The sequence below is a fragment of the Bos javanicus genome, chromosome 9 (genome assembly GCF_032452875.1).
Source record: "Bos javanicus breed banteng chromosome 9, ARS-OSU_banteng_1.0, whole genome shotgun sequence".
Taxonomy (NCBI): Eukaryota; Metazoa; Chordata; class Mammalia; order Artiodactyla; family Bovidae; genus Bos; species Bos javanicus.
The window spans coordinates 27567308-27592597 of record NC_083876.1 but is presented as its reverse complement, the minus strand read 5'-3'; the positions used below and the strand labels follow the sequence as shown (position 1 = coordinate 27592597).

Here is a 25290-nt window from a genome sequence, read left to right as displayed (position 1 = left end):
GTGTCATCTGCATATCTGAGGTTATTGATATTTCTCCCAGCAATCTTGATACCAGCTTGTGCTTCTTGCAGCCCAGCATTTCTCATGATGTACTCTGCATAGAAGTTAAATAAAGCAGGGTGACACTATATAGCCTTGATGTACTCCTTTTTCTATTTGGAACCAGTCTGTTGTTCCATGAGCATTACATTACTAGTGTGTGAGATGAGTGCAATTGTGCAGTAGTTTGAGCATTCTTTGGCATTGCCTTTCTTTGGGACTGGAATGAAAACTGACCTTTTCCAGTCCTGTGGCCCCTGCTGAGTTTCCCAAATTTGCTGGCATATTGAGTGCAGCTCTTTCACAGCATCATCTTTCAGAATTTGAAATAGCTCAACTGGAATTCCATCACCTCCACTACTTTTGTTTGTAGTGATGCTTTCTAAGGCCCACTTGACTTCACATTCCAGGATGTCTGGCTCTAGGTGAGTGATCATACCATCATGATTATCTTGGTCGTGAAGGTCTTTCTGGTACAGTTCTTCTGTGTATTCTTGCCACCTCTTCTTAATATCTTCTGCTTCTGTGAGGTCCATACCATTTCTGTCCTTTATCGAGCCCATCTTTGCATGAAATGTTCCCTTGGCATCTCTAATTTTCTTGCAGGGATCTCTAGTCTTTCCCATTCTGTTGTTTTCCTCTATTTCTTTGCACTGATCACCGAGGAAGGCTTTCTTATCTCTCCTTGCTATTCTTTGGAACGCTGCATTCAGATGCTTATATCTTTCCTTTTCTCCTTTGCTTTTTGCTTCTCTTCTTTTCACAGCCATTTGTAAGGCCTCCCCAGACAGCCATTTTGCTTTTTGGCATTTCTTTTCCATGGGGATGATCTTGATCCCTGTCTCCTGTACAATGTCATGAACCTCCGTCCATAGTTCATCAGGCACTCTATCAGATCTAGTCCCTTAAATCTATTTCTCACTTCCACTATATAATCATAAGAGATTTGATTTAGGTCATACCTGAATGGTCTAGTGGTTTTCCCTACTTTCTTCAATTTAAGTCTGAATTTGGCAATAAGGAGCTCATGATCTGAGCCACAGTCAGCTCCCAGTCTTGGCTTTGCTGACTGCATAGAGCTTCTCCATCTTTGGCTGCAAAGAATATAATCAATCTGATTTCGGTGTTGACCATCTGGTGATGTCCATGTATAGAGTCTTCTCTTGTGTTGTTGGAAGAGGGTGTTTGCTATGACCAGTGTGTTCTCTTGGCAAAACTCTATTAGGCTTTGTCCTGCTTCATTCCGTGTTCCAAGCCCAAATTTGCCTGTTACCCCAGGTGTTTCTTGACTTCCTACTTTTGCATTCGAGTCCCCTATAATGAAAAGGACATCTTTTTTGGGTGTTAGTTCTAAAAGGTCTTGTAGGTCTTCATAGAACCATTCAACTTCAGCTTCTTCAGCATTACTGGTTGGGGCATAGACTTGGACTACTGTGATATTGAATTGTTTGCCTTGGAAACAAACAGAGATCATTTTGTCGTTTTTGAGATTGCATCCAAGTACTAGCTCATCTCACATGCTAGCAAAGTAATGCTAAACATTCTCCAAGCCAGGATTCAGCAATATGTGAACTGTGAACTTCTAGATGTTCAAGCTGGATTTAGAAAAGACAGAAGAACCAGAGATCAAATTGCCAACATCCATTGAATCATGGAAAAAGTAAGAGAATTCCAGAAAAACATCTATTTCTGCTTTATTGATACACCAAAGCCTTTGACTGTGTGGAATACAACAAACTGTTGAAAATTCTGAAAGAGATGGGAATACCAGACTACCTGACCAGCCTCTTGAGAAATCTGTATGCAGGCAGGAAGCAACAGTTAGAATTGGACATGGAACAACAGACTGGTTCCAAACAGGAAAAGGAGTCAATCAAGGCTGTATATTGTCACCCTACTTATTTAACTTATATGAAGAGTACATCATGAGAAACTCTGGGCTGGATGAAGCACAAGCTGGAATCAAGACTGTCACGAGAAATATCAATAACCTCAGATATGCAGATGATACCACCCTTATGGCAGAAAGCGAAGAAGAACTAAAGAGCCTCTTGATGAAAGTGAAAGAGGAGAGTGAAAAAGTTGGCTTAAAGCTCAATATTCAGAAAACTAAGATCATGGCATCTGGTCCCATCACTTCATGGGAAATAGATGGGGAAACAGTGGAAACAGTGACAGACTTTATTTTTGGGGGCTCCAAAATTACTGCAGATGATGACCGCAGCCATGAAATTAAAAGACGCTTACTCCTTGGAAGGAAAGTTATGACCAACCTAGACAGCATATTAAAAAGCAGTGTCATTACTTTGTCAACCAAGGTCCATCTACTCAAGGCTATGGGTTTTCCAGTAGTCATGTATGGATGTGAGAGTTGGACTATAAAGAAAGCTGAGTGCCGAAGAAGTGATGCTTTTGAACTGTGGTGTTGGAGAAGATTTTTGAGAGTCCCTTGGACTGCAAGGAGATCCAACCAGTCCATCCTAAAGGAGATCAGTCCTGAGTGTTCATTGGAATGACTGATGTTGAAGCTGAAACTCCAATACTTTGGCCACCTGACATGAAGAACTGAGTCATTTGAAAAGACCTTGATGTCAGGAAAGACTGAGAGCAGGAGGAGAAGGTAACGATATAGGATAAGGTGGTTGGATGGCATCACTGACTCAATGGACATGAGTTTGGGTAAACTCTGTGAGTTTTTGATGGACAGAGAGGCCTGGCATGCTGCAGTCCTTGGCGTCGCAAAGAGTCAGACACAATTGAATGACTGAACTGAACTGAACTGATACAATATCAGTTATTCATGAGCATTTGGGTCAAAGATCTCTAAGTACTGAGTAACTGTAAAATTTGTCTAAACTTGGATACTTTTGAGAATTAAAGGGTGCATTATTAATAATTATCCTGGAATAATACACATTGGTTAGATTTACTTTGGGCACACTGAGATTCATGGCCATCCTCCTTAGATAATTTGATAAAAGCTCAGGATACTAGATTAGGAACCTTTGAATATTATCCACCCCCAGTTCTTAAGGTGTTCATCTCTCCCCAAATTGTCCTTTGAAAATTATATATTACTTCTTTTTTACTAGCTTTGAAATCAAACACACAGAACCTTTGAGCTCCAAGGTTTTTCTTGTTGATTGTATGTTACTGGTCATACAGCAAACTGACATAACAAATGGAACTCAGTCTCCTAAGAGCATGGAGGGCAAAGGTGTCTCCAGCACCTTTGATTTTGTTCTGATGAACATGGACTTTGAAATTAGAAAGACATGAATTCGAGGCCTGGTGTACCACTTACTTTGTGCCTGTGGGCAAACTATTACACTCTTCTAACCTCAGTTTTTCCATATATAATATGATACTCTTGTGAGAATTAAATCAGATGAGAGATGTATAGTGCTTTCAGCATAATGGTGGTCAAACAATATATGTCCATGTGTAATATTTTATAGTGTTAATGTCATTACTCCCCAGCAATTCTCTAGTTCATGGTAGCAAAGAACAGCAGCTAAAATATCTCTAGCTCTGACTTTTCCCCTTGAGACCCATACACATATATCCAGCTGCTTACTTGGTATCTCAGCTTGGCAGTCTAAAAGACACCACAAACATATGGAAACAAACAGAACTGTTTGTGCAAGATAAAACTCAGCTTGATCCTCTGAAAGCCTTCCCCTTCTCTGGATATTATACCCATATTCACCTAGGTGTTCAAGATAAATATGTAGGAGAGATCTTTAATTCATAAGATTCAACCCTACTCTTTAATTCATAAGATTCAACTCATTTATACCTAAGTACTGTTGACTCTAGTCCCCTGGATTTCTCAGGTCTGCCCACTCCTACTCCCCATCAAGGACAACCCTAAACAAGCCGCTGTCTCACGCCTGAGCCACTGCAACTGAGTCTTACCTGTAATCCTTTCCAACAGAATAGCCACAGGAAATTTTTAAAAACTGAATTAAGATCACAGACATTTGTAACTTTAAACAGTCCAATACATGTTAATTTCATTTCCAAATAGAATCTTCTTTATCAATTATGGCTTACAAGATCTTTCATAATCCAGGTCCCGCTGACCTTTCCAGGCTCACTGTCTCTTGCTTTCAGTTCCCATCTGTTACATTCCCGTCACTCTGGTCATCTTTCTGCCTATTGGCTTTCAGATTCCTCCCAGGATCTTTGAAGTTTCTATTTCTTCTGTCTGGAATCCTTTTTCTCTGATAGGCTCGTGACAAGCACTTCACATTTTTAGGTTTCAGATCAACTTTTATTTCTTTAGAGAGGCCTTCCCTAACCATCCTATCTAAAGGATTACCCTATCTTCGTAAAACATTGTATTAAGTATTATCACCACCAGCTAGTGGCCTGTGTATGTAGGTTGTATACAATGATATGTTTATCATTTGCTTTCCCTCAGTGGAAAGTAGATGCTATAAAGGCAGGGACTTTGTCTTTCCCACTACCAAAATCCCACTATCCAGAATGTTCCTAGCACATAGTGGATTCTCAAAATATCGTTACCGAGTACATAAACCTACCCTCTATTGTTTCCTAAGCTTTACTGTTTATGTTCACACACATGCATTCACCAAATAGTCCATTATTGTGTAGAAAATAAAATACAAGCCCTTCACCTTTCAGACCAAAGCATAATCTTGAAGGAATAAAAGACTAAATCAGAGTTGCTTGATGGTGACACAGACCTAATAAATAGTGTCAATTGAGAAATAATTCAATAAATCAGGCAATTTAAAGCCAACACGACACCTTTATTACCGATAAAGTTGGTATTGGAGAATATGTCTGCAGGAAGGTGAGACTCCTGATACTGAACTAGACAGTCTTACTTAACAAGCCTCAGGCATGGCTGAGCCTCCCCATACGGGAGCCACTATGTAAAATTGAGGGCTTGGTGCATGAGGAGAGGCTGGCTTCTCTCGCAGTGAGGAATGCCTGGGCTGCACTGGCCCAGTTTCTCCTTTGAACTTCCCACTCACTTCCTGCAGAAGGAGAAGTGGCGAGAGAGCAGAGCTGGGCAGCAGTGATATAATCATGAAGCTCTCACCAAAGGGCAGAAACATAAGAAGTGGTACACAGGTGCCCCCCTCCCCCCGCGCAGCGTATGACTAACTTTGTCATTTTAAAAATGTATATATTTTTATTAGATTAATGCTAATACATTACCTTTTTTCATGCTTAACTCTTCTAAAATTTTTTTCACTAACCATGAGAGTCAAGGAGGAAGAACACAGTGTTTATTATTCTAGACCAAGATGAAATGTCCACAGCTTTAAGGAAAATTAGTGATCTTTAAGGATAACTCTCAAAGATATGATCTTTGGGAATTATCATAATAAGCCAAGCATTCAAAAATGCATTTTAGGACAATATTTTTAATTCTATAGGCATTTATATGGAAGTTGAAATGGAAAATTGCCCATTTTTATTGAAAAATGATTACTTTTCATGGCTAAATTTGAGAGCTCAGCATTATTTACCCAGTGTGATAGCAGACATTAAAACGATCATTACTAAAAGAAGGTCTTCACTTCAATTTTCTCTCCTCTAAACTTAACAGAATATATTGAACATATAGACATGTTTGGAGCTCAGTGTGAACTTCTGTTAAGAGTACTGTATTTTCAAGTTTAAAACTAAAGGGTTCCAAAATGTCTTTGGAATTTTAAGTTACTTTAGTTTTCAAAGATTTTTAGCATCTGTAAAGTGAGAGTATCATGCAAATCATCGTGATGGATGATTAATGAAGAAATTCGTACGGTGTGTTTTAGGGAGTAAATGAGGAATTTGTTGAGAAGAGGCTGTGACACATTACTTCATTCTCATCCCTAGAGAAGCATCAGGACCATCGTGCTGATCTGCTTTTCTGCTATTTGTGTCCTGCAGTTATCCTCATACATCCTTGACTTTATTTCCCTGTCAGATGCTCCTACTAGGTAAATCTCATGCTGTACATCACCTTCTCTTTCCAGCCTCATGGTCAAGCCCCAGTGAATCTTATGAATTACGTCTGTGATCCCTGTTAGTCAGATCAGGCAGTTTTATTTTATCAAGCAGCTTTATGTTTTTTCTTTTATAAATTTAAAACATTTTTCTTAATTTATTATGTTTTAAACTTATTTGCTTATTGGCCACGCTGTGTGGCATGCAAGATCTTAGTTTCCTGACCAGTGGCCGAACCCACACTTCTTGAAGTTGAAGTGTGGCGTCTCAACCACTGGGCGGCCTGGGAACTCCCACCAAGCAGCTTGAGAACAATCCTCTTGGAGCCTGCCTCCCCCCGCCCCCGCCCCCAACCCCCGCACAGATCATTACAGCAAATTATCTCATTCCAGGCATATGTGATAGTTGTTAGTTTGTCTTAATCTAGCATCGGGTGTGAGGAAAGTATGAGACAACAGGATGGCCCACCAGTCCTGGTCAGCAACGTATTAACTGTGGTTCTTGGAATTTCTGCTGAGCTCCATTAAAGCACTGGACACTCTATTTGAATTGGGAGCTTATCACCAAAGCATGAAAGCAGTTCTAGATAATAGTGAATTATTTAGGAGGATAATGAACCCACTTCTTGATGTTCTAGGCTCTAAGAATGACTATGTACTTTAAAGTCCAAGTAGGTTAATGCTTCTTCACTTAAGAAAAGTGTTAACTCCCAACTATGTCAGAAAAAATATCCCAGGAGTTTCAATAAAAATACTAAGTGGTGTGTATGGTGGCCTCTCTAAAATAGGCTGTCCATTTTTTCTAGATCCAGGTTTGGGTACTGAAGCAGTGGAAGCAGAAATGATGCAAAGACTTCAATGGAGAATCGGAGCCATGGGTAAGACCAGCATCTGTTGGCAGTGTAAATTCCACCAGAAGGGATACGGGCTGCTTATATGAGTTTAGAATAACATTACTAGTGTACCTCTTAAATCCACATGTGTGTTAGGAGTTGGTTTGAATCTGACCTTCTGCATGATATTATAAACATTCTTTGTAGAATATGTGGCTGTGTTTATTTGCCTACAGCAAATATTTTGGTGTGGTTCATTTAGCATGCTTGCAAGTAGTGGGGAAATCAGCTTGTTGGGCTTTCAAGCAAAGCAGTTATTACACAATTAATTGGTCTAAAAAATGGTTTACTGGCCTCAGACATCTTTGATGTAAGCTTGTATATGATGATGAAGAAGACTGAACCAACTATCAAGCACTGGTAATGGTAAGTTAGTAATACGTTTGGGATTAGAATGCAAGGGTGTAAGGTTATAAGAGAGAATGTGAGAATTTACAAAATTTAAAGGGCAATACATGTTTTTCTATAATTAATTTAATATTGTTCTATGATGCCATGCAAGTGATAACTACCCTGAGGTCTTAGAACATTTTATATTATTTCATTACATTTTTCCAGCAATCATATGATGTAAGTACTGTGTTATTGTACCCATATTACAGATAGTTACAGAGAGTTAGGAATATTAAATGAGATGTCTAAAGTTCCAGAAGATATAAACAGCAAAGCGGTCTATTGAATGCAGGGCTGGCTGTCCCCAAAGCCTGGGTTTCATATATTGGCCTAGCTTGGCATTTACATTATGTCTCAGAAGGTCTGTGCTGGAGTCAGGGAACTGACCTCTACTCTGATGCTGATGCCAGAAAAGATTAAGGGCAGGAGGAGAAGCGGGGCGACAGAGAATGAGATAGTTGGATGGCATCATTGACTCAATGGACATGAGTTTGATCAAACTCCAGGAGATAGTGAAGGACAGGGAAGCCTGGTGTATTGCAGTCCATGGGATGGCACCCCACTCCAGTACTCTTGCCTGGAAAATCCCATGGATGGAGGAGCCTGGTAGGCTGCTGTCCATGGGGTCACACAGAGTCGGGCACGACTGAGCGACTTCACTTTCACTTTTCACTTTCATGCACTGGAGAAGGAAATGGCAACCCACTTCAGTGTTCTTGCCTGGAGAATCCCAGGGACAGAGGAGCCTAGTGGGCTGCTGTCTATGGGGTCACACAGAGTCGGACACGACTGAAGCGACTTAGCAGCAGCAGCAGCAGAGCAACTGAACAACTGACTCTTCTAACTCCTTGGTCTTTAAATTGCTCAGTCTCAGTCATTTTCAGTTTTCTGCTCTATAGAATGGAAATGTCAATTTAAGACGTAATTCGGATAATGATTTCGGATACAGATGTGAGAAATTAGTGAGAATAAAGTAATGTGTTTAGTGCTTGGAATGTGATAAGCACTCAATAAATTGTAGAAGAAAGAAAAAAGGAAGGAAAGAAAGTGAAGATAAACAGGGAGGGAAGGAAGGAGCAAGGGAGGAAAAAAGAAAGGAAAAGAATTCCTTTCCAAAAGAATTTTTTTTGTGTGAAATCTTTAGGATTTTTTTATACAAAAGATCATATTATCTGGAAACAGATAATTTAACCTTTTCCTTTCTAATTTGGATATATTTTATTGGATATAATAATATATTGGATATATTTTATTTATTTTCCAAAATTTGCTTTTTAGTTACAGTTTTTCTGAAGAAAAATCCACTTTTAAGACCTCTTTATAGAAACCACTATTTAGTTAAAAATACTTCAGGCTTTAGACAATATGACAATTTTGTCATCATGCAAAATGTGAAAACTGTAATTAACATAAGGCATTTCACAAAAGTATGTGACAGTGTAAATGTCACTTAGGCAATCAAATCTTGAAATCCTATAGGAGAAAAGGAAAAAGAAGCACTTGGCATTCCATCTTCATAGGAACCATGGAATGTCTATCATAATTTGGTATTACTATAGCTCTACTAGAATAAATACAAACAACTCTAAGTACTGTTAACTCCCACTAATTTTGTCTTAAATTAATTATACCCCCAACATCATAAACACGTTTTATAGTTTATTACTTTAGAATGGCACTTTAGTCCATTGCTGACACCTAATTATATATTGCCACTGAAAACATTTAATTCCTATTTTTTCATCCAAATAGTTATATTTTAATGGGAATATATTAAAAGCCAAATAAGTTATTTGTATAAGTATATTCACATGTGTGAGTACATTTAAGCTTAAGGTATAACAAAGTTATTGAGAGGCAAAAAATGTGTTCCATGTTTTACTTAGAATGGAAGTTCATGATATATTTGGGTCTGAGTATGGTGATACATATTTGACTATAACTACCGATAGGGAGTGCGTATTTTTTAACTCTTGTTGTTCTTCAGTCGCTCAGTCATATTTGACTCTGCAACCCCATGGACTGTAGCACACCAGGCTTCCTTGTCCTTTAAATATTAATATATTGCCAAAAATCTGTACAGTATCAAATTTATCATATACATTTACTTTGGCAAAGTGTTGAAAAATAGGTGAAATGGAACTATCTAAAATGTTAGATTAAAAATATTCTAGATATCTTGGCCCTAGTATATACAACATGGAGCAGTGATTAACGACTTTAGTTTTTGGTGGCCCCCTACACCTATACTCCCTTCTTTCCCATTCATTTTATGCACATCTCCAAGGTGAATCTTTCTAGGGCATAGCGCGTCTTCTCTGCTCAAGAATTATAGGAAGTCCCTGATTGCCTACTCAATAAAGTCCAGCTCTTCATACTGACATTCAGACCTCCTCCTCCAGGTGCCTTATGTTGCAGCTGAGTCTGGACCTGTGATTTTTCCACCTCTAAGACTTGAGCCAGCTCAAATAACTGTTGCTGATTCACACAGGTGGTGGTAACTTCCCCTCATCTGAACTGCCATAGCCCTCAACCCTCAACTCTACTTACAGCTCTTAATTTTTTTGAGGAGGGGCGGAGTGGGGGGCGATGGTAATTTTTAGACTCTCTCCTAATCTTCCACGTGTTAGCCCCTAAAGGCAAATTATCTATGTTTCACTCGACTTGCAGCTGTTCTCAAGTGTAACAGTTCCTTTTCTGCTGGCTGCTGTCTCTCTGCACCCTATCTTCTATTAGTGTCCCCTTTTGAAGGACAGGAAACATCATTCAGAGAAGGTTTCTGGGCTAGGGAGTGAGAAGAGAGGAACACTCACCACTTTTAGCCACCGAGCTGAAAAGTAGATTTGTGGCAGAAGCAGGAGTAGCAGACAAAGGGAAGGGTGTTTCCCAGTCTCTTCCCATCTGCTCTGGGTGAGGTTGAAATCCCTGCCTGGTGGGTATAGACTGCAACTGAAAGTGAAGTAGCTCAGTTGTGTCCGACTCTTTGCAACCCCATGGACCACACACTGCCTGCAGCATCTAAAGGAGAATTGTTTTGCCACATTTCCCACCCCCACAACCCTGACATGGGGCCGCAACATCAGAAATTGGCAAGGTGATGTGGTTGGGCAGAGTGAAGGGCTGGGTACAATTCTCCGGTGGCCCCTGGACTCCTGAGTCACGTGGACAGTATTCAGAAATTCTGGATGGCCCCACAGAGGAATCCTGAGTCAGGCTGGCAGTGCTGGCTGGAGGCATACAATGATAATGTTGTGACGTCCAGAGACCTGGTTATTGGGCTGAACAATATTAAAACTAATAAGAATTTTACTATGATTTGAAGTAAGTGCTTCTGTGGTTTTTCCAAGAAGGCATTTGTGAAGACAGAAATCTTATGGGAAGGGGAGATCATCAGCCGTACCCCTCCCCGCCAAGACCATTCTCAGAAGATATCAAAGAAACACCCGTATTTTCCACAAAATGCCTGGGCAAAGCCTATTGGAAGCATCTCAGAATCACTGTTTTCACTGCACATTACCAGGGTGGGCAAAGGAGGCAAAACAGATTTATGAGGAAGTCATAGTCCTAGACTCCAGCTCACAGCTAAAGAAGGTAAACCAGAAATGCCTGCTTCCTTCATCCACCTCCAGATTTAAGAAGACAACTAAATTCAGTATCCCGTCTTCTCCCTCAAAAAGGGAAAACAAACATTGGCTGTCCAGGTGGCTCAGTGGTAAAAACTCTGCCTGCTAATTCAGGAGACTCAGGAGACCCTGGTTTGATCCCTGTGTGGGAAGATTCCCTGGAGGAGGAAATGGCAACCCTTCCAGGGTTATTGCTGGGAAAATCCATGGACAGAGGAGGCTGATGGGTTACAGTTCATGGAGTTACAAAGAACTGGACATGACTGAAGTGACTGAGCACACATTTATAGTACTGAACATCTTAACTATAAAAAGACACGACTGTGTTTAGGGATTTATTTTTTTTCCCTTCAGAAGCTCAAAACATACCACCGTGTAAGGATTTTGAATTAATCCTATTGTTAGTAAGTACACTGTATTTTCCTAACATTTCTCTTTGTTACTTTCTAATATTGTATTAAATTTGTATTTATTAGGGTTGTAGAAGTATAAACTGGGGAACGCATAGCACATAAAGAAATTGAACAGTAACTACATTATCAGGAAAGATACTTTCAAGCCATGCAATGAATCTTAATTGCATAGAAAAATATGTAGAGTACATATTACCATTGCCTCACCAAAAACTAATCATTTGTTTAGTATTACCCTATTTAATGGTTTAAATACTCTACTCCTCATCTCATAACTGTAGGAAATGAATCTCAGCTTTTAACTGGCTTTTGAGAATGTGAAGTCCTTTGAGTGGATGAAATATATTCTTCCCTTCTCCACGAAATTGAAACCCAAAGTCAAATGACCATTAATCAATTCTTATTCTAGTTAATTCAGAGCATCACTTTCTTTCATATTCAATCAACTGGTTTCTCTGAGATATTAGTATCAAGCTAACTGTTTTTACTGTGACAAAATAGCATTGATGTCTACATTTAAATTTTTACTTATTTCAATTTTCAGGAAATATTAAGTTCCCTTTAATTATAATTCAGTTTTTAAAACAGAGGTTTGAAAACTTGTCCCTTGCCTTTTTTGACATTCCTCCATTCATGAGGGTGGGCACCTAGATGTCCCATTCCTCTTTAAGTAGAGTGGACTTGTGACTTCCTTGGAACCAATAGACTGTGGTGGGAGTGGAGCTGGGGGACTTCTGAGGCAGGGTGATAAAAGCAAGTGCAGCTTCTGCCTCGTATGCTGGAAGCTTGTGCTTGGCGCCCTCGACGGCCATGTAAGAAGTGCCATGGCCACTCTGAGGCAGCCGTGCTTTGAGGAAGCCCAGCTACAAGAGAGGCCACATGTAGTGATCTCCACCTTCCAGGCCTTCAAGTCCTTCCAGCCCAGGTGCCAGTCTTGTGAGTGTGTGAGTCTTCAGGTGATCTCTGCCCCAACCACAGAGCTATCCCATCTTAAAAGTCTTTCCAGCTGAAGGCCCAGACAGTGGGGAGCTGAGACACTTTCCCCAGTGAACCCTCTCCAAATTCCTGACCTATAGAACCCTTGAGCATAATAAAATCACTGTTCAAAGCCATTATGTTCGGAGTAGATTGTTACACAAAAATAGCAACTAGAGCTCCTAGCTTATCCTCATACTTATTTCTCAATTCTTGATGTTGAGGGAAAAAATCAATACAACTTAGAGGAAAATAAAAAGATGACAATACAGATTTTCTTACCTCTGATAGATATTTTTCTCCTAAAGTTGCATGTCTTTCTATGAGATAATTAATAAAATAATAACTGAGTCTTTTTATAAAATAATTTGATTAATATGCCTTAAAATATCTCATAGTAAATATGATAAAATATTCAAGTTAATAATATTCAAGCTAATCTATGCAGTTTTTCTCCAGCAAACAGTTACCAAAATCTCAGCATATTTATGGTACTTTACTTGATCTTCTAAGTAAAATTCACATAAATCACCAATTAAAATAATTTAGAGAAATATAATTCAAATGGCATTTAACACAAAAACATGGCTGGTTACTCAAACACAGCTCTTCGTCCTTATCATGGCATAATCTGTCATCTTGGCTCATCAGCATCTCTGAAGGCCGGCATTTTGGTCACAGAGATAAATGGATTCTTATTGCTATGGCCTGTACTATAGAATCTGTCATTAGATAATATTATTAGAAATGGACCTGAACTTTCAAGAGGAATCATCACAGGAAAATGAGAGTCAATGTGATATATTTCTAGGCCACAGTTCATCTTAGCATATGTGCTAGGTATTTAATAAATAATCACAGCATAAAAGACATGCAAGTTAAAATGGAAGGTGAAAAAGTTTTTTTAAAAATGATAATGTCCAATACCGATAAAGGCAGAGGGGAACTGGCAAGTGCATTCCCTACAGGTGTAAATCTGTAGAAATCCTCTGAGGAAATTGGGATTTGTTTATCAAAAAGCATCATGATTTTGCTCATTCTTTGTCTCACTAGTTCACCTCTAGAAATATATAATAAGGGAATAATCAAAATGTAAGTGATGATATGCCTAAAAATTTAAATGTTATAAAATGTATAATATTGAAACACTGGGAGCAAATTGTATTGATTTTCTACTGCTGCTATGACAAATTAAGACAAATTTATTGGCTTAAAAATAGCACATTAATTATCTTACAGTTTTGTATTAGGTCAGAGATCTAACATGGGTCTCAGTTGGCTAAAATCCAGTTGTAGGCATGAATGTCTTCCTCCTGGAAGCCAAGAGATTCTGTTTCCTACCCTTTCTAGCTTCCAGAGGACACACCTACCTTCCTTGAATCATAAGCTACTTTCTCCATCTACACATTCAGGAATGGTGGGTGGAATGTTTTCCACCTTGCATCTCCCTGACCCCATTATCTTCTCTTTCTCCCCACCTCCCAGCTGTTCTCAGCTTTTAAGGGCTGACTGGTTACATTAAGCCTCAACAGTCCAGGCTGCTCTTCCCATCTCAAGATTCCTAATGTAATCACATATTCAAAAATCTCTTTTGCCACTTAAGGTAGCATATTCACAGGTTCTAGGGATTACTGTGTGGACTTATTTGAGGGTGCATTAGTCTGCTTGCCATAAAACTTGTAAGTCTAAGAAAAAGATAGGAATTAAATAATGGGGATATTTGCTTACATTGGGATGTTATGCAGCCATTAAAGCTATGTTGTATACAGAATAATGATAAATAACAATGGGAAAATATTAACTATCGGCCAGGCACTGTTTTAAAAACTTTACATACTGCTTTACTTACTACTCCCAACAACCTTATGATATATATGCATTATAACTCCCTGCCTCCTTTTACAAAGAAACTAAGATACAGAGAGTGAAGCAATTTGATGAAGGTTACACAGTTGATAAGTGGCAGAGCTTGGATTATACAGTCATACTGACTGCAGAGTCCATGAGTTTAATAGTTGATAATTTAGACATAGGTTCTTAATCTATTGTTAAGTGAAAAAACTAGATTACATATATATTATGTATTATATAATCCCATTTTTGTAAAATGAAATGTGCAAAAATGACAAAAAGATTACCTCTGGATGGAAGGATTATGAGTGATTATTTTCTTTTTAAATTTATTTTGAAAATATTGTTTCCTAATAGCTGTTTATTTTCCAAATAAGAAAAAAAAATCTAAGTTTGTACAAATATACAGTCAATTTAATTTGTTGGTTTTACAATTGTAAAATTTAATTGCTGCCTTTGTGTTTTCAAACCATAATGAATGGAGACCGAGTAAAACTCAGAGTGAAATTTCTCAGTGGTATTACTAAAGCCAGGCTTGAGCTTTTGCTCCTGTTGAAGTGACTGAGTGTTGAGCAGACGGCAACTCACTCCATGGCTATGTACCTAGTACATTCTATCAGGCAGATAAATGAGATAACAGGTGTGAAATAACCTTGAAAATGCTTTAGCCTGGGATACCAAGGTCAGTCTTGGAGATGTGGCTGACCTTGGCATCCTCCCCACAGAAATAATTAACAATAGTTGTATCAGCAGACTAGTCAACAAAAGCCCTGAGAACATTATAGAGCTGAATAGTATGTGACTTTATTTCTCAATGAAAGTGCAACCACCATTCCAGTTTGAGATGTTTCTCTCTCCTTCATGCACATCTGTGGGAGAGTAGGAATTACCTCTTTAGTCTTTTCCACCAAGGCTCCAGAGATAACAGGAAATGGAATAGGAAGGGCACGACCACCTTAAGAAATGAAACTGTCTCCCCCTCTACAGCATATTTTCATAAAGCAGGCATAGCCTATATGCTATCTAAAAAATGTGATGTGAATGAAGTTTAGAGATAATAAAGTATGATCTCAATAAAGCTAGGGAAAAAAGGAGAACAAATATGTGTCATCATCCTTCTAAACATTTTAAGTCATCACTTCTGTGTGGAATACTAAAATATTGACAAGTAAGTACAGTAAAATACCAATATGAGAGAACAGAAACGCAGATTTTGATGTTTCACAGACATGCCTTCACCATACTCTTAATTCTGCCACAGAGAACACGTGCATCTGTGATCAAGAAATAGTAGTTCCTCTTTATCTGTGGGAGATGTGCCAAGACCCCCAGATGTCTGAAACCACTGATAATACAAAACTCTATACACAAGGGTGCCTTTAAAATGAGCATTGCACAACTCACCAGTTTCCTGTGAGTAATGAACCAGATGATCAGGGGTAGCGCGTAGGGCAGTGGGTGCACACAGTAAGTGCAGCGGTGGGCGCAACACCGAACACGCCTCTGGTTCTCTTCTGAGAACACTGTGCCGATGACGCCAGATCAGGGATAAAAACCCTTAAAGTGCCTTCTGCTGGTCTTCTCCAGAAGCACCCTGACACAGGATTTGAGTGAAGTGGTTTATTTCTGGATGATCTCAGGAAGCACTGGTAGAGGAGCAGGGAGATGGGGCAGGGAAGGGAAAGAAGCTAATTCAGAGGGTGGATGAGTGGGTTACCAGCATGGGCAACTGTGGGCACCATGGGCTCCATGCTGGTGAGGAAATTAATAATGTAGTCAAGAGCACGTCTCAGGGTTTCACATCTCTGGGCTGAGAAGGTTGGGAAATTTATCCTCCGACTCTCATCCATTACTGGGTGAGGGTTGCTCTTGAGGCTGTACCTTCACTCCCAGCCAAACACCTTCTGTGGGCAGAAAAAGCCTGCAGCAGTCCCAGGTGCTTACAGAAAGAAGATGGGCATGTTCTAAATGGCAAGGATACCAAGACTATGGGTGGGGTGCTGACACTCAGTTACAGACAGCATTATGCTATCTGCTTACCCGTGCAGCCTAAAGGCCACCTGGGCTGTGCCTGGTTGCAGGGAAACCATTGCAGGATTATAGATGACGCCACAGAAATACACTGTTGCAATTATAAATTTTAAAATGTAACATAATGCTTTTCATAGTATGGCAGCAGCTTCTTCAAGCATTCTTCAAGCATAAAAAAACTTTATTTATAAGTAGGGTAATTAAAAGTAGGCGTTCAGTTCAGTTCAGTTGCTCAGTTGTGTCTGACTCTCTGCGACCCCATGGACCCCAGCACGCCAGGCCTCCCTGTCCATCACCAACTCCCGGAGTTTACTCAAACTCATGTCCATTGAGTCAGTGATGCTATCCAGCCATCTCATCCTCTGTCCTCCCGTTCTCCTCCTGCCCCCAATTCCCAGCATCAGAGTTTTTTTCCAATGAGTCAACTCTTTGCATGAGGTGGCCAAAGTACTGGAGTTTCAGCTTTAGCATCAGTCTTTCCAATGAACATTCAGGACTGATCTCCTTTAGAATGGACTGGTTGGATCTCCTTGAAGTCCAAGGGATTCTCAAGAGTCTTCTCCAACACCACAGTTCAAAAGCATTAATTCTTCGGTGCTCAGCTTTCTTCACAGTCCAACTCTCACATCCATACATGACCACTGGAAAAAGCACAGCCTTGACTAGACAGACCTTTGTTGGCAAAGTAATGTCTCTGCTTTTCAAGCATTAGAGAGTATTAATTTACAGTTTTCTTTTTGCTTGGCAATACCTACCTACAAAATACCTACATTCCCAGCCTCTACTGGTCATCTAAACTGTGTATAAAGACAGAGTAACAGCTGAAAGAAACATTTTCCACCAAATACCTCTGGCTTCAGTTTCACCAAGTGTTGTGCTTGCTAGGCCCTTCCATGGGAAAGGGCACATATTGGGCTCTGATAATTTAATTAAACGTTGAAAGACACATTGCAGAGAAAAGTTTATTTATAAATAGGGTAATTAAAAGTAGGCGTTTCAGTATAGTAACAAAATACTCATGCTCTATAAATATAAAAAATCAAATATCTTTTTGGCTGTCTCCAACTGACAATCAGTTCCAGGCTTCTGGGACTAGGGTCCCTATGCCCTATTCAATTTCTTTTTATTTCGTCATTCTGATATGTCATATTTCTTCAAAGGAAATAATCATTTGGGATCCGTATTTGTGGTTCCCAGCATAAAATTATCCTACACAATACTATTTTATCAGTAGGGCCAAATTTCATTTGCTAGGGAAAGCTCTTTGCTTTATATGCTTTCAACAGTCTTACTCTCAGGGGATGTGGGAAGACACGTGCTATTTAAATTTTTTAAACCATTCTCTTTCCTTCATCCCAACGACTCAGTACCTCAGCGGATCTCTACACCACACCTTCATTTCCTGGGAAAGGTAGGAATGCTTTAACAAGTATCTCAGGGCTATTAAAAAAAAAAACAAAACACAAAAAAACAAACTACCCTTGGATCCGGACACCCAAGCCCCTGGGGACGCCACCTGGACCAGCCAGCTTCGCTGTTCTTCAGCTCTCCACCCGCAGGTGGCAGCAGCGGGCTCCGAAGCGGGTCTCTCCGCAGGTTAAAGAAGCAGAGGCACAGCTTTGGGCCGGTGTTCCAGACCCGGGACTGGCGCATCCACCTCCGGGAATCCACATCCAGTCCGGACGGCCCCTGAGGCTAAAATACTTGAGTGCGGAAACTGTCTCAGATCCTCTCATTTCTCGAGTGAAAACAAACGTCTGAAGCAGCTACGGGAACTCACTGCGTCCCTAAGCGCCCCCCACCCCCAACCCACCCCAGTTCCCAGTTTTCCCACAACTCCAGAAGCAACCCGGTGCCTTTTCCGGCGCAGGGTCTGTTCCGTAACTCTCCACGCTCCGGCCCCTGCAGATCCTTGGGAGCCGGGAGCCGGGTGCCGGGCGCAGCTAGTAGCGCGTCGGCAACCGCGGCGTCCCTTCTCCTCCGAGCCTTCTGCCACGCGGGCTCTCCGGACGGCCGGGATGCCAGGGTGCACTATTTCATCACCCGTCCTCCGTCCCTAACCTTCCTCTTCGTCCCCCTTTCCCCAAACACAGACACACGCACACGAGCGGCTGACTCGCGCGCAGTGCTCCGGGCTCGGTTGCGGGAGCAGGACCGACACCAGCCCAGCAAGCTCCGGACAGGCCACTCGGACTCTCCGCCCCGCGGACCCCAGCGTCCCCATTGCCGCGGCCGCCAACAGTCCCCTCGGCGGTAGCCCCGGCCGGACTGCAAGAAGTCGACGTTCTGCGAGGGGGCGGCGGGGCGCAGGTTGAAGGATTTGTTGTAGGAGGATTAACACATCTGGGCGAAGGGAGGGGCAGCGCCGCTGCAGGACGCGGCGCGGACCCCGCATCACGGCGCGCTGCAGCCGCCGCCGCCCGGGACCGCGAAGCCCGGACGCCCCCGCCCGGCCCGCGCTCCGCCCCCCGCCCGCCGGGCCCCGCAGCGCGGGGCGCGGAGGAGCCGCGGGCGGCGCAGGGAGGCGGGCAGCGCCCCGCACGCGCTTCTGCCGCCCCCGGAGCCGGCGCGCGGAGAGCGCGGGGCGAGCGCGCGTCGGGCGGCGGCCGCGCTGGGGCGGGGGGGGCGCGGGGCGAGCCGGCGCGGGGAGCGGCGGGGGCGAAACTTCGCGGCCAGATGCCCGAGGGCGCGGCGGCGCTGCGAGGCTGCCGCTGCTGCCCCTGCGGGCCCCGGGCGCGTCTCCGCGGGCGGCGCTGCCCGCGGCGCGGCGTGTGCACCGAGCGAGTGAAGGTATGTGTGGCGGGCGCGGCTGGAGCTGCCGCCGCCACCGCCGCCGCCGCGCCAGCAGGTCCTAATGCCTGTCACTTCCCAGGACGCTGGCAGCAGCAGCCCGGAGCCCCCGAGCCCTCGGCAGGTTTGCCCGTCCTTCCCCGCGATCTGATTGGATAAAGTGGGGGCTCGACGGTGGCCGACGTGGGACAGTCTGGCTGTGGCAGGGGTCTCGGAAACCATGGGTTATTGCAGTGGCAGGTGCACGCTTATCTTTATCTGTGGCATGCAACTGGTAAGTGACACTTGGGTCCTCTTATTCTGTAACGTGCCATTGAGATAGTGGGCAGGGGAGTGCAGTAAAAGGTCTGCCGTTGATTAGAATAGAAGAAAAAAGAAAAGGTGACAGATATATTGCCTATGTTTAAAATGCTTTCAGGGGAATGCGCTACGGGGTACGAGAGAGGTGAGGCTTTCCGCCCCCACCTATGTCTTTTCTTCTGAAGACAGTTTGGCAGGTTCGGGTTAAACTTGTCTTTAATTTCTTTAAGCAAAGCAAGAGGTAGCTCTTGTTCTTTTATGCTTTGCGTTCCTATTAATGTTAACAACATGATAGTCACATGTAATTTACTATACAGGTGTTAAAACAGAAATAGATTTTTTTTATTACTTTTCTTCTCTAATTTTTGCAGTATCTTTGTTTCTTCATCGACGTGTATTGTTTTTCAAGAAATATATTGTGTAAAAAGTATAAGGCTCTAACAAACCATTTTGTAGTGCAGATGGTATCCTTACAGCAGTCTGATCTACAGGACACACCGAGTTTTCAAAGTATGTAGATTGAAGAGAAATACTTAGATGAGCAACAGCATTGCTATAGACTGAACCAGTAGCCGTGAAATCACACTTATTATTGATACAAACAATTCTAAGAAAAAATGTTGTATCTTACATTATGTATGTAATTGCTTCTGAAATAGATAGCGTTGTCTGATCCAGTGGGATGGAGAATTATATATACTTCTTGAGGAATGTTGTACAGTTGCAAAGAGGCAAGGAGCCAATAAAGGAAAACGTCATGTCTCTGAATTTAAATTCCTTAAGGGCAATAGAAGGAGGAGTTGAGGATAGTTTAGAGGTGAAAAATAAACCACTTTTACCAGTTAATTTGAGGTAGGAGGTACTTGCTTACTCCTGTTACCAACAGCTTTCCTTGGAAAGTATAAGTTAATCTGAAATAGCCATTCACATTTCCAACAATTGTTTCATAAAGGCTAAAAGGACTACAAGACTGGAGATTTCTGAGAGCCCACTCAATAATCAAAAGAGTAAGGATTTGCTATTGAAACTGATGTGTTCTTCATTGTTTATCAGTTGTCATGAAGCTCATGAGTGGTGGTGGTTGTTTTCTTTAATATTAGCTGAAGAAGTGTTTGTATATTATCTCAAGGATGTTTTTATTCCCCAGGAAAGTTATCTTGATGATGTATATTTTGCTCTGTGAATTACTTATGCACTGGGTTGTAAGAAGAAGAAGATGGAACTATAATTTTAAGAATGTTACATTTTCTTAGTTACTTGTAAAACAGTTTATTTTTATGTACCACATGTTCAATTAAGTTATGCATTAAAGGTTTTACTGTTAATGATAAAGCTGATCAGAACAACTAGAGAGCTTACTTTGGTAAACTACCAGTAAGGCCAAGTATGCCAAACTGTATAAACATTTTCAAAACATTCTTAAGTTCATATATGATTCAGAAAAGAATACATTTGCTGATTCACTGTGTAAAAGCATATGAAGCTGTGAGAATGAGTGGGTGGGTAAGAGCGTTTTTATGCTCTTTTCAATTTTGAATTCTAAAAATGTGGTTTAGCAACATTTAGGCTTTATTATGGTAAATGTAGGCATTCGATCTATATGGCACTTTGTGTGATGAATACAAACTCTTCCAGAACTTAAACAGTTTCAGAAAAACACAAATATACAAATGGGAAGCTAAATATACAAAGTAGCATAATATGGCTAAAGGGGTGTGTGTGTGTGTGCGCGCCTGCGATTATTTATGTGCATGTGTATATGCAGTGGTGTATTGGAAAGTGCTACATCCCTTATGAAACAGAAATTCGGAATCAAAGCTAAGTTTTCTAACAATATAGAAGTAGCTGCGATATAAAAGTGTTTAAGCAGGTATACATTTGAATCCTAAGAGGTATTTAAGCTCTATAAGAATCTTGTGATTTTTTTCCCATCCAGACTTTATGTGCCACCAGACTAATATAATTAGCAGCCATGTTAATGCAAATACAGAAGAAAAAAACAAAGGACGAAGAACATCCGGTTGGTTTGATAGGGTGAAATGATCACTCTTAAAGGACTCCAGAGATTCCTGTTAATTGTTGCCTCTTAGAAATATAGTATTTAATTTTAAATAAAATAATTCTTTTGCAAATAGTTGCAAAATACTGGGAGAACATGCCCCTGGGGGCAGCAGCATGCGCACACACACAGTAGGTGGGTGCTTATGTTTCCTTTGTTCTTGATAGATTTTTGAAAACTTTATGTATCTATGAGCTATTATGAGTAAAGTTTGTTTTATATATAGCCAGATTTCCAGAATGTAACATTGTTTGACGCAACAGTTCACCAAGTTTTGTTTACACCTGAAGTGTTTAGTGTCTGTTGTAGTAACATTTGGGCTTTTTTGTAGCTCTGCAGAAAATTTTAGACTTATTAAAATTAATTGAAGCCCTAAATTGTTTCAGATAGAAACTTGATTAAGTTTCTTAGTTAAGTAACTATTAACTTTCTAGAAACATTTGACTCCCATTCTGTAAGTAGAGTGTATTTTAACTAGACTTTAAGGAATATGTATGTCTACATAAACTTGCAACTCAACTTAGTGGGAGATGAGAACCTCATTTATCAGTATGTTATCAGAGTGTATACACAGTGTTCTGATCCTTTAACAAGTGAAGGACAGAGACAAAGGGTGCAGAGAAATTTACCTGTCAGGATTCAGTATCTTTGTTTTTAATTATGCTAAATGTGCATTTAATTTTATATTTGGCAGACAAGTTTGGATAAACATATCTTCTTTGAAAAATCAGGAAATCAGTTCATAAGACAAGAAATTAGAATCTCACGCTATAGAAATTTAGTACAAAACTTCCATTTTACGAAAAACGTGTCTGTATATATCATTCATTAAAATCTTTGAGCTGTATGATTACTCCAGCTTCAGATTTTAGGGTGATTCTTATGAAAAGGGGGTGTGAACGCTGGAAACAGATTTGCTGCATTTGCAGAATCCAGAGTCTAAGCTCATAATCTGAAGAAGGTAATTTTTTTTTTTTATCATTTCTGGCCTTAATGCTCAGAAACTGAAGATGTTAGATAGTTACAAAAAGCATCAGTGCTTTTGCAGGATGGTTATGGTTGTACAGGACAAGAACAATCTAACTTCTTCTTTACAGCTTTCAGCAGTTTGTGAAAGAGTTTCTGCTGTTTTTCTTCAGTGTTTGGTTGAATCAAAAAGTACTTTATGCAAATGTTGAAAAAACACTCAGATATCTCAGATATTTCTCAGCGAAAAATCAGCTCTAATCTGGAGGAGCATAGTTTATTTTAGTTTGAAAAGACAGCTTTGCTTTCAAGTAAGGAAATTCTAGACCGCCCACATTTTTGTACTTCAGACTCCTATATGATGCAAAGCCTATGTGTCATAAACTTCTGAAAGAAAGTACAAATTTACACTGAACAGATTAACACTTGAAAATGCCATTCTTGCCATTTGCTCTATGAAGTACTGCTAACTTGGAGCAGGTGCAACTAACAATTAGATTAGTACACGTGTGTGTAGCTGCGTGGAGAAGCAGGTTTGAAACAATTAAGAATGATCAGTTGCTTTCTACTGCATAGTTGCTAAGCTTTTCGGAGTTACACATTTATGGAGAAGGCCTTGAGTGCTTAGATGGACTAAATATAAACAATTTTATCATAATTATGGAGTACTTCAGTGGCGTCAATCGTGATTTTATGCAGTGTTTATAGTTACAAGTTCTTTAGTTACTTAAAACAAAATAAAGCATTGACATGAAGTGACTTGAAAAGTGCAGGTAGAATCTTCTGATTTTCCTAGGTACATATGATAAATCTGAAAGTTCTCTGAAAGTGTAGAATGTTATCTGTCACAACTTTCTCTCTCTCCGGGAATTTAAAATTTTAGAGTTAAATGCCATTGGTAATAAAATCTTGAGGTCATTAACTGATCTGATTCATGGAGAAGACTAACAATTTCCACATAACATTTCAGAAACTTATGATGGAAGAATACGTTGAGAGTTTGCTAGGTTTTAAAATAACAATAAATTCTTTCTTTTAAATGTTTTCTGTGTTTACCCCCTGACATCATCATGTGTGTCTCTCTCTTTAATTCACTCTTCCATTGTTATTGAGCATCACTCTGCTCTAACATTGACCAGGAAAAAAAAAAAAAAAGATGTAGAAACTTCTCCCAGCGCCCAGCTCTATTTCTTGGTTCACAGACCAAGGGCAGCTTCTTTTCTCATACACCCGAAGTTGCATAGAACCGATCTCTGCAGAGCTGTTTTGCCTTCTTTCTCAAATAAAGGCTTGCATGGGAAGCATCCCGTGCACAGGATGCCAGAGTCATCTGGCTGGGGGCCCATATGTGGGCAATGGCCCAGATATGCAGATGGGCATTCCACCAGCTTTTTCCTCTGATGCTGCTTTGGTTTGGGGTCAGATCCTCTACTTGCCCAGTCAAGAATTTCAGAGTGGCAGCCAGGGGCTTCTTAAAACAGGAGGTCTGTATTTCTTGGTCTGTTTCTTTTCTGTGCATATGTGTACTTGACAGAAATAAAATCTGAGACATAAACACGTTTTAACACTTCTGTGTTTATACTAAAAATAGCAAATATTAAAATTGTGGTATCATTAAATACTTTTCTGTAAGCTGAACCTTGGTATTTGCAGGAAATTGGTCCCAGGACCCCGCCCCTCCATGGATCTTGCCTCTGACCCTCCAGTGCCTTGTGTGAAATGAGAGCCAGCTGTCCATTACCTGTGGGTTTCACTAAAATTTCAAGGATTTATGTCAGTTATTTAGTAGAATTTCAAGTAACTCAGTGTAATTTTTCCAAAAATAGATTTGAAATTACTGTTGCTAATAATTGCTTCCCTATTTCTGTGCCTTATAACACACAAATATCAGAACCCAAACACACACAGAAGAATTACTTCAGTTCTGTTATTTCACCTATATAGTAAGCTCTTTCAATTTTGGTTCCCTTTTTCCCCTTAGAACTTGATTATTGTTTATTTTAAATATACTAAAATAGATAGGCCATCAAGATATGATGCATCTATGTTTTTTTCCACATAACAATTCTAGAAGCTCTGTATTTATGCCTACATCATTTCTATGGGGTAGAAATAGAAGTGTATGAAAACATTTGCTTGTACCAACTCTAGGAAATTGAAGGACATTTAAAAATGATGAAAGCATAAGATAAAAGTATATCCTTATATTTCTCCAGATTAGTGTGGGAAGTAAAATTTATAAACTTGTTTTCTCTTATTTTAATATCTCAGGTGTGTTTAGATTTGAAAGTCTTTACAATTTAAATGGCATATTTTCTTCATCTTCCTGAAATCAGTGTTTTCCTTTTTTTTTTTTTTTTTGGTTAGTTTAAAATGGGTACTTTTGTCTGATAGAACTGGTTATAACATTTGATCTAACACAAGCTATAGACTTTTTTTCCAACCTGGATAGGAATGGAGTGACATCTAATGCTGCTGCTGCTGCTGCTGCTGCTAAGTCGCTTCAGTCGTGTCTGACTCTGTGCAACCCCATAGACAGCAGCCCACCAGGCTCCCCGTCCCTGGGATTCTCCAGGCAAGAACACTGGAGTGGGTTGCCATTTCCTTCTCCAGTGCATGAAAGTGAAAAGTGAAATTGAAGTCACTCAGTCATGTCCAACTCTTCACGACCCCATGGACTATAGCCCACCAGGCTCCTCAGTCCATGGGATTCTCCAGGCAAGAGTACTGGAGTGGGGTGCCATTGCCTTCATATCTAATGCATATATATACATGCCACACCGGGAAGCATTTGGGATCTTAGTTCCCCAATCAGGGTTTGAACCTATGCCCCCCTGCAGTGGAAGCACAGAGTCTTAACCACTGGACCACCAGGGAAGTCCCAAATGCTAATAGTTTTTGCCTTTTAAATGACTTTGGATCCTACATGTAAACTTCGAACCCCATAAAAACTCTTTTTTGAACAGTTTACAAGTAAACTAACTGTTA

At 40.6% G+C, this 25290-nt stretch overlaps 1 protein-coding gene across 2 annotated transcripts in view; it reads left to right on the top strand.

Moving 5' to 3' along the window:
- Positions 1-18815: 18815 nt before the first annotated feature.
- Positions 18816-25290, top strand: part of NKAIN2 (sodium/potassium transporting ATPase interacting 2) — a 1168326-nt gene continuing 1161851 nt past the window's right edge. The window contains exon 1 of one of the 2 annotated variants that reach the window (XM_061427380.1): positions 18816-19251. In XM_061427380.1, the coding sequence (XP_061283364.1) occupies positions 19198-19251 (54 nt within the window). In that variant the 5' untranslated portion in view covers positions 18816-19197. The remainder of the gene's footprint in view (positions 19252-25290) is intronic. The other variant, XR_009738411.1, reaches the window with a different exon arrangement.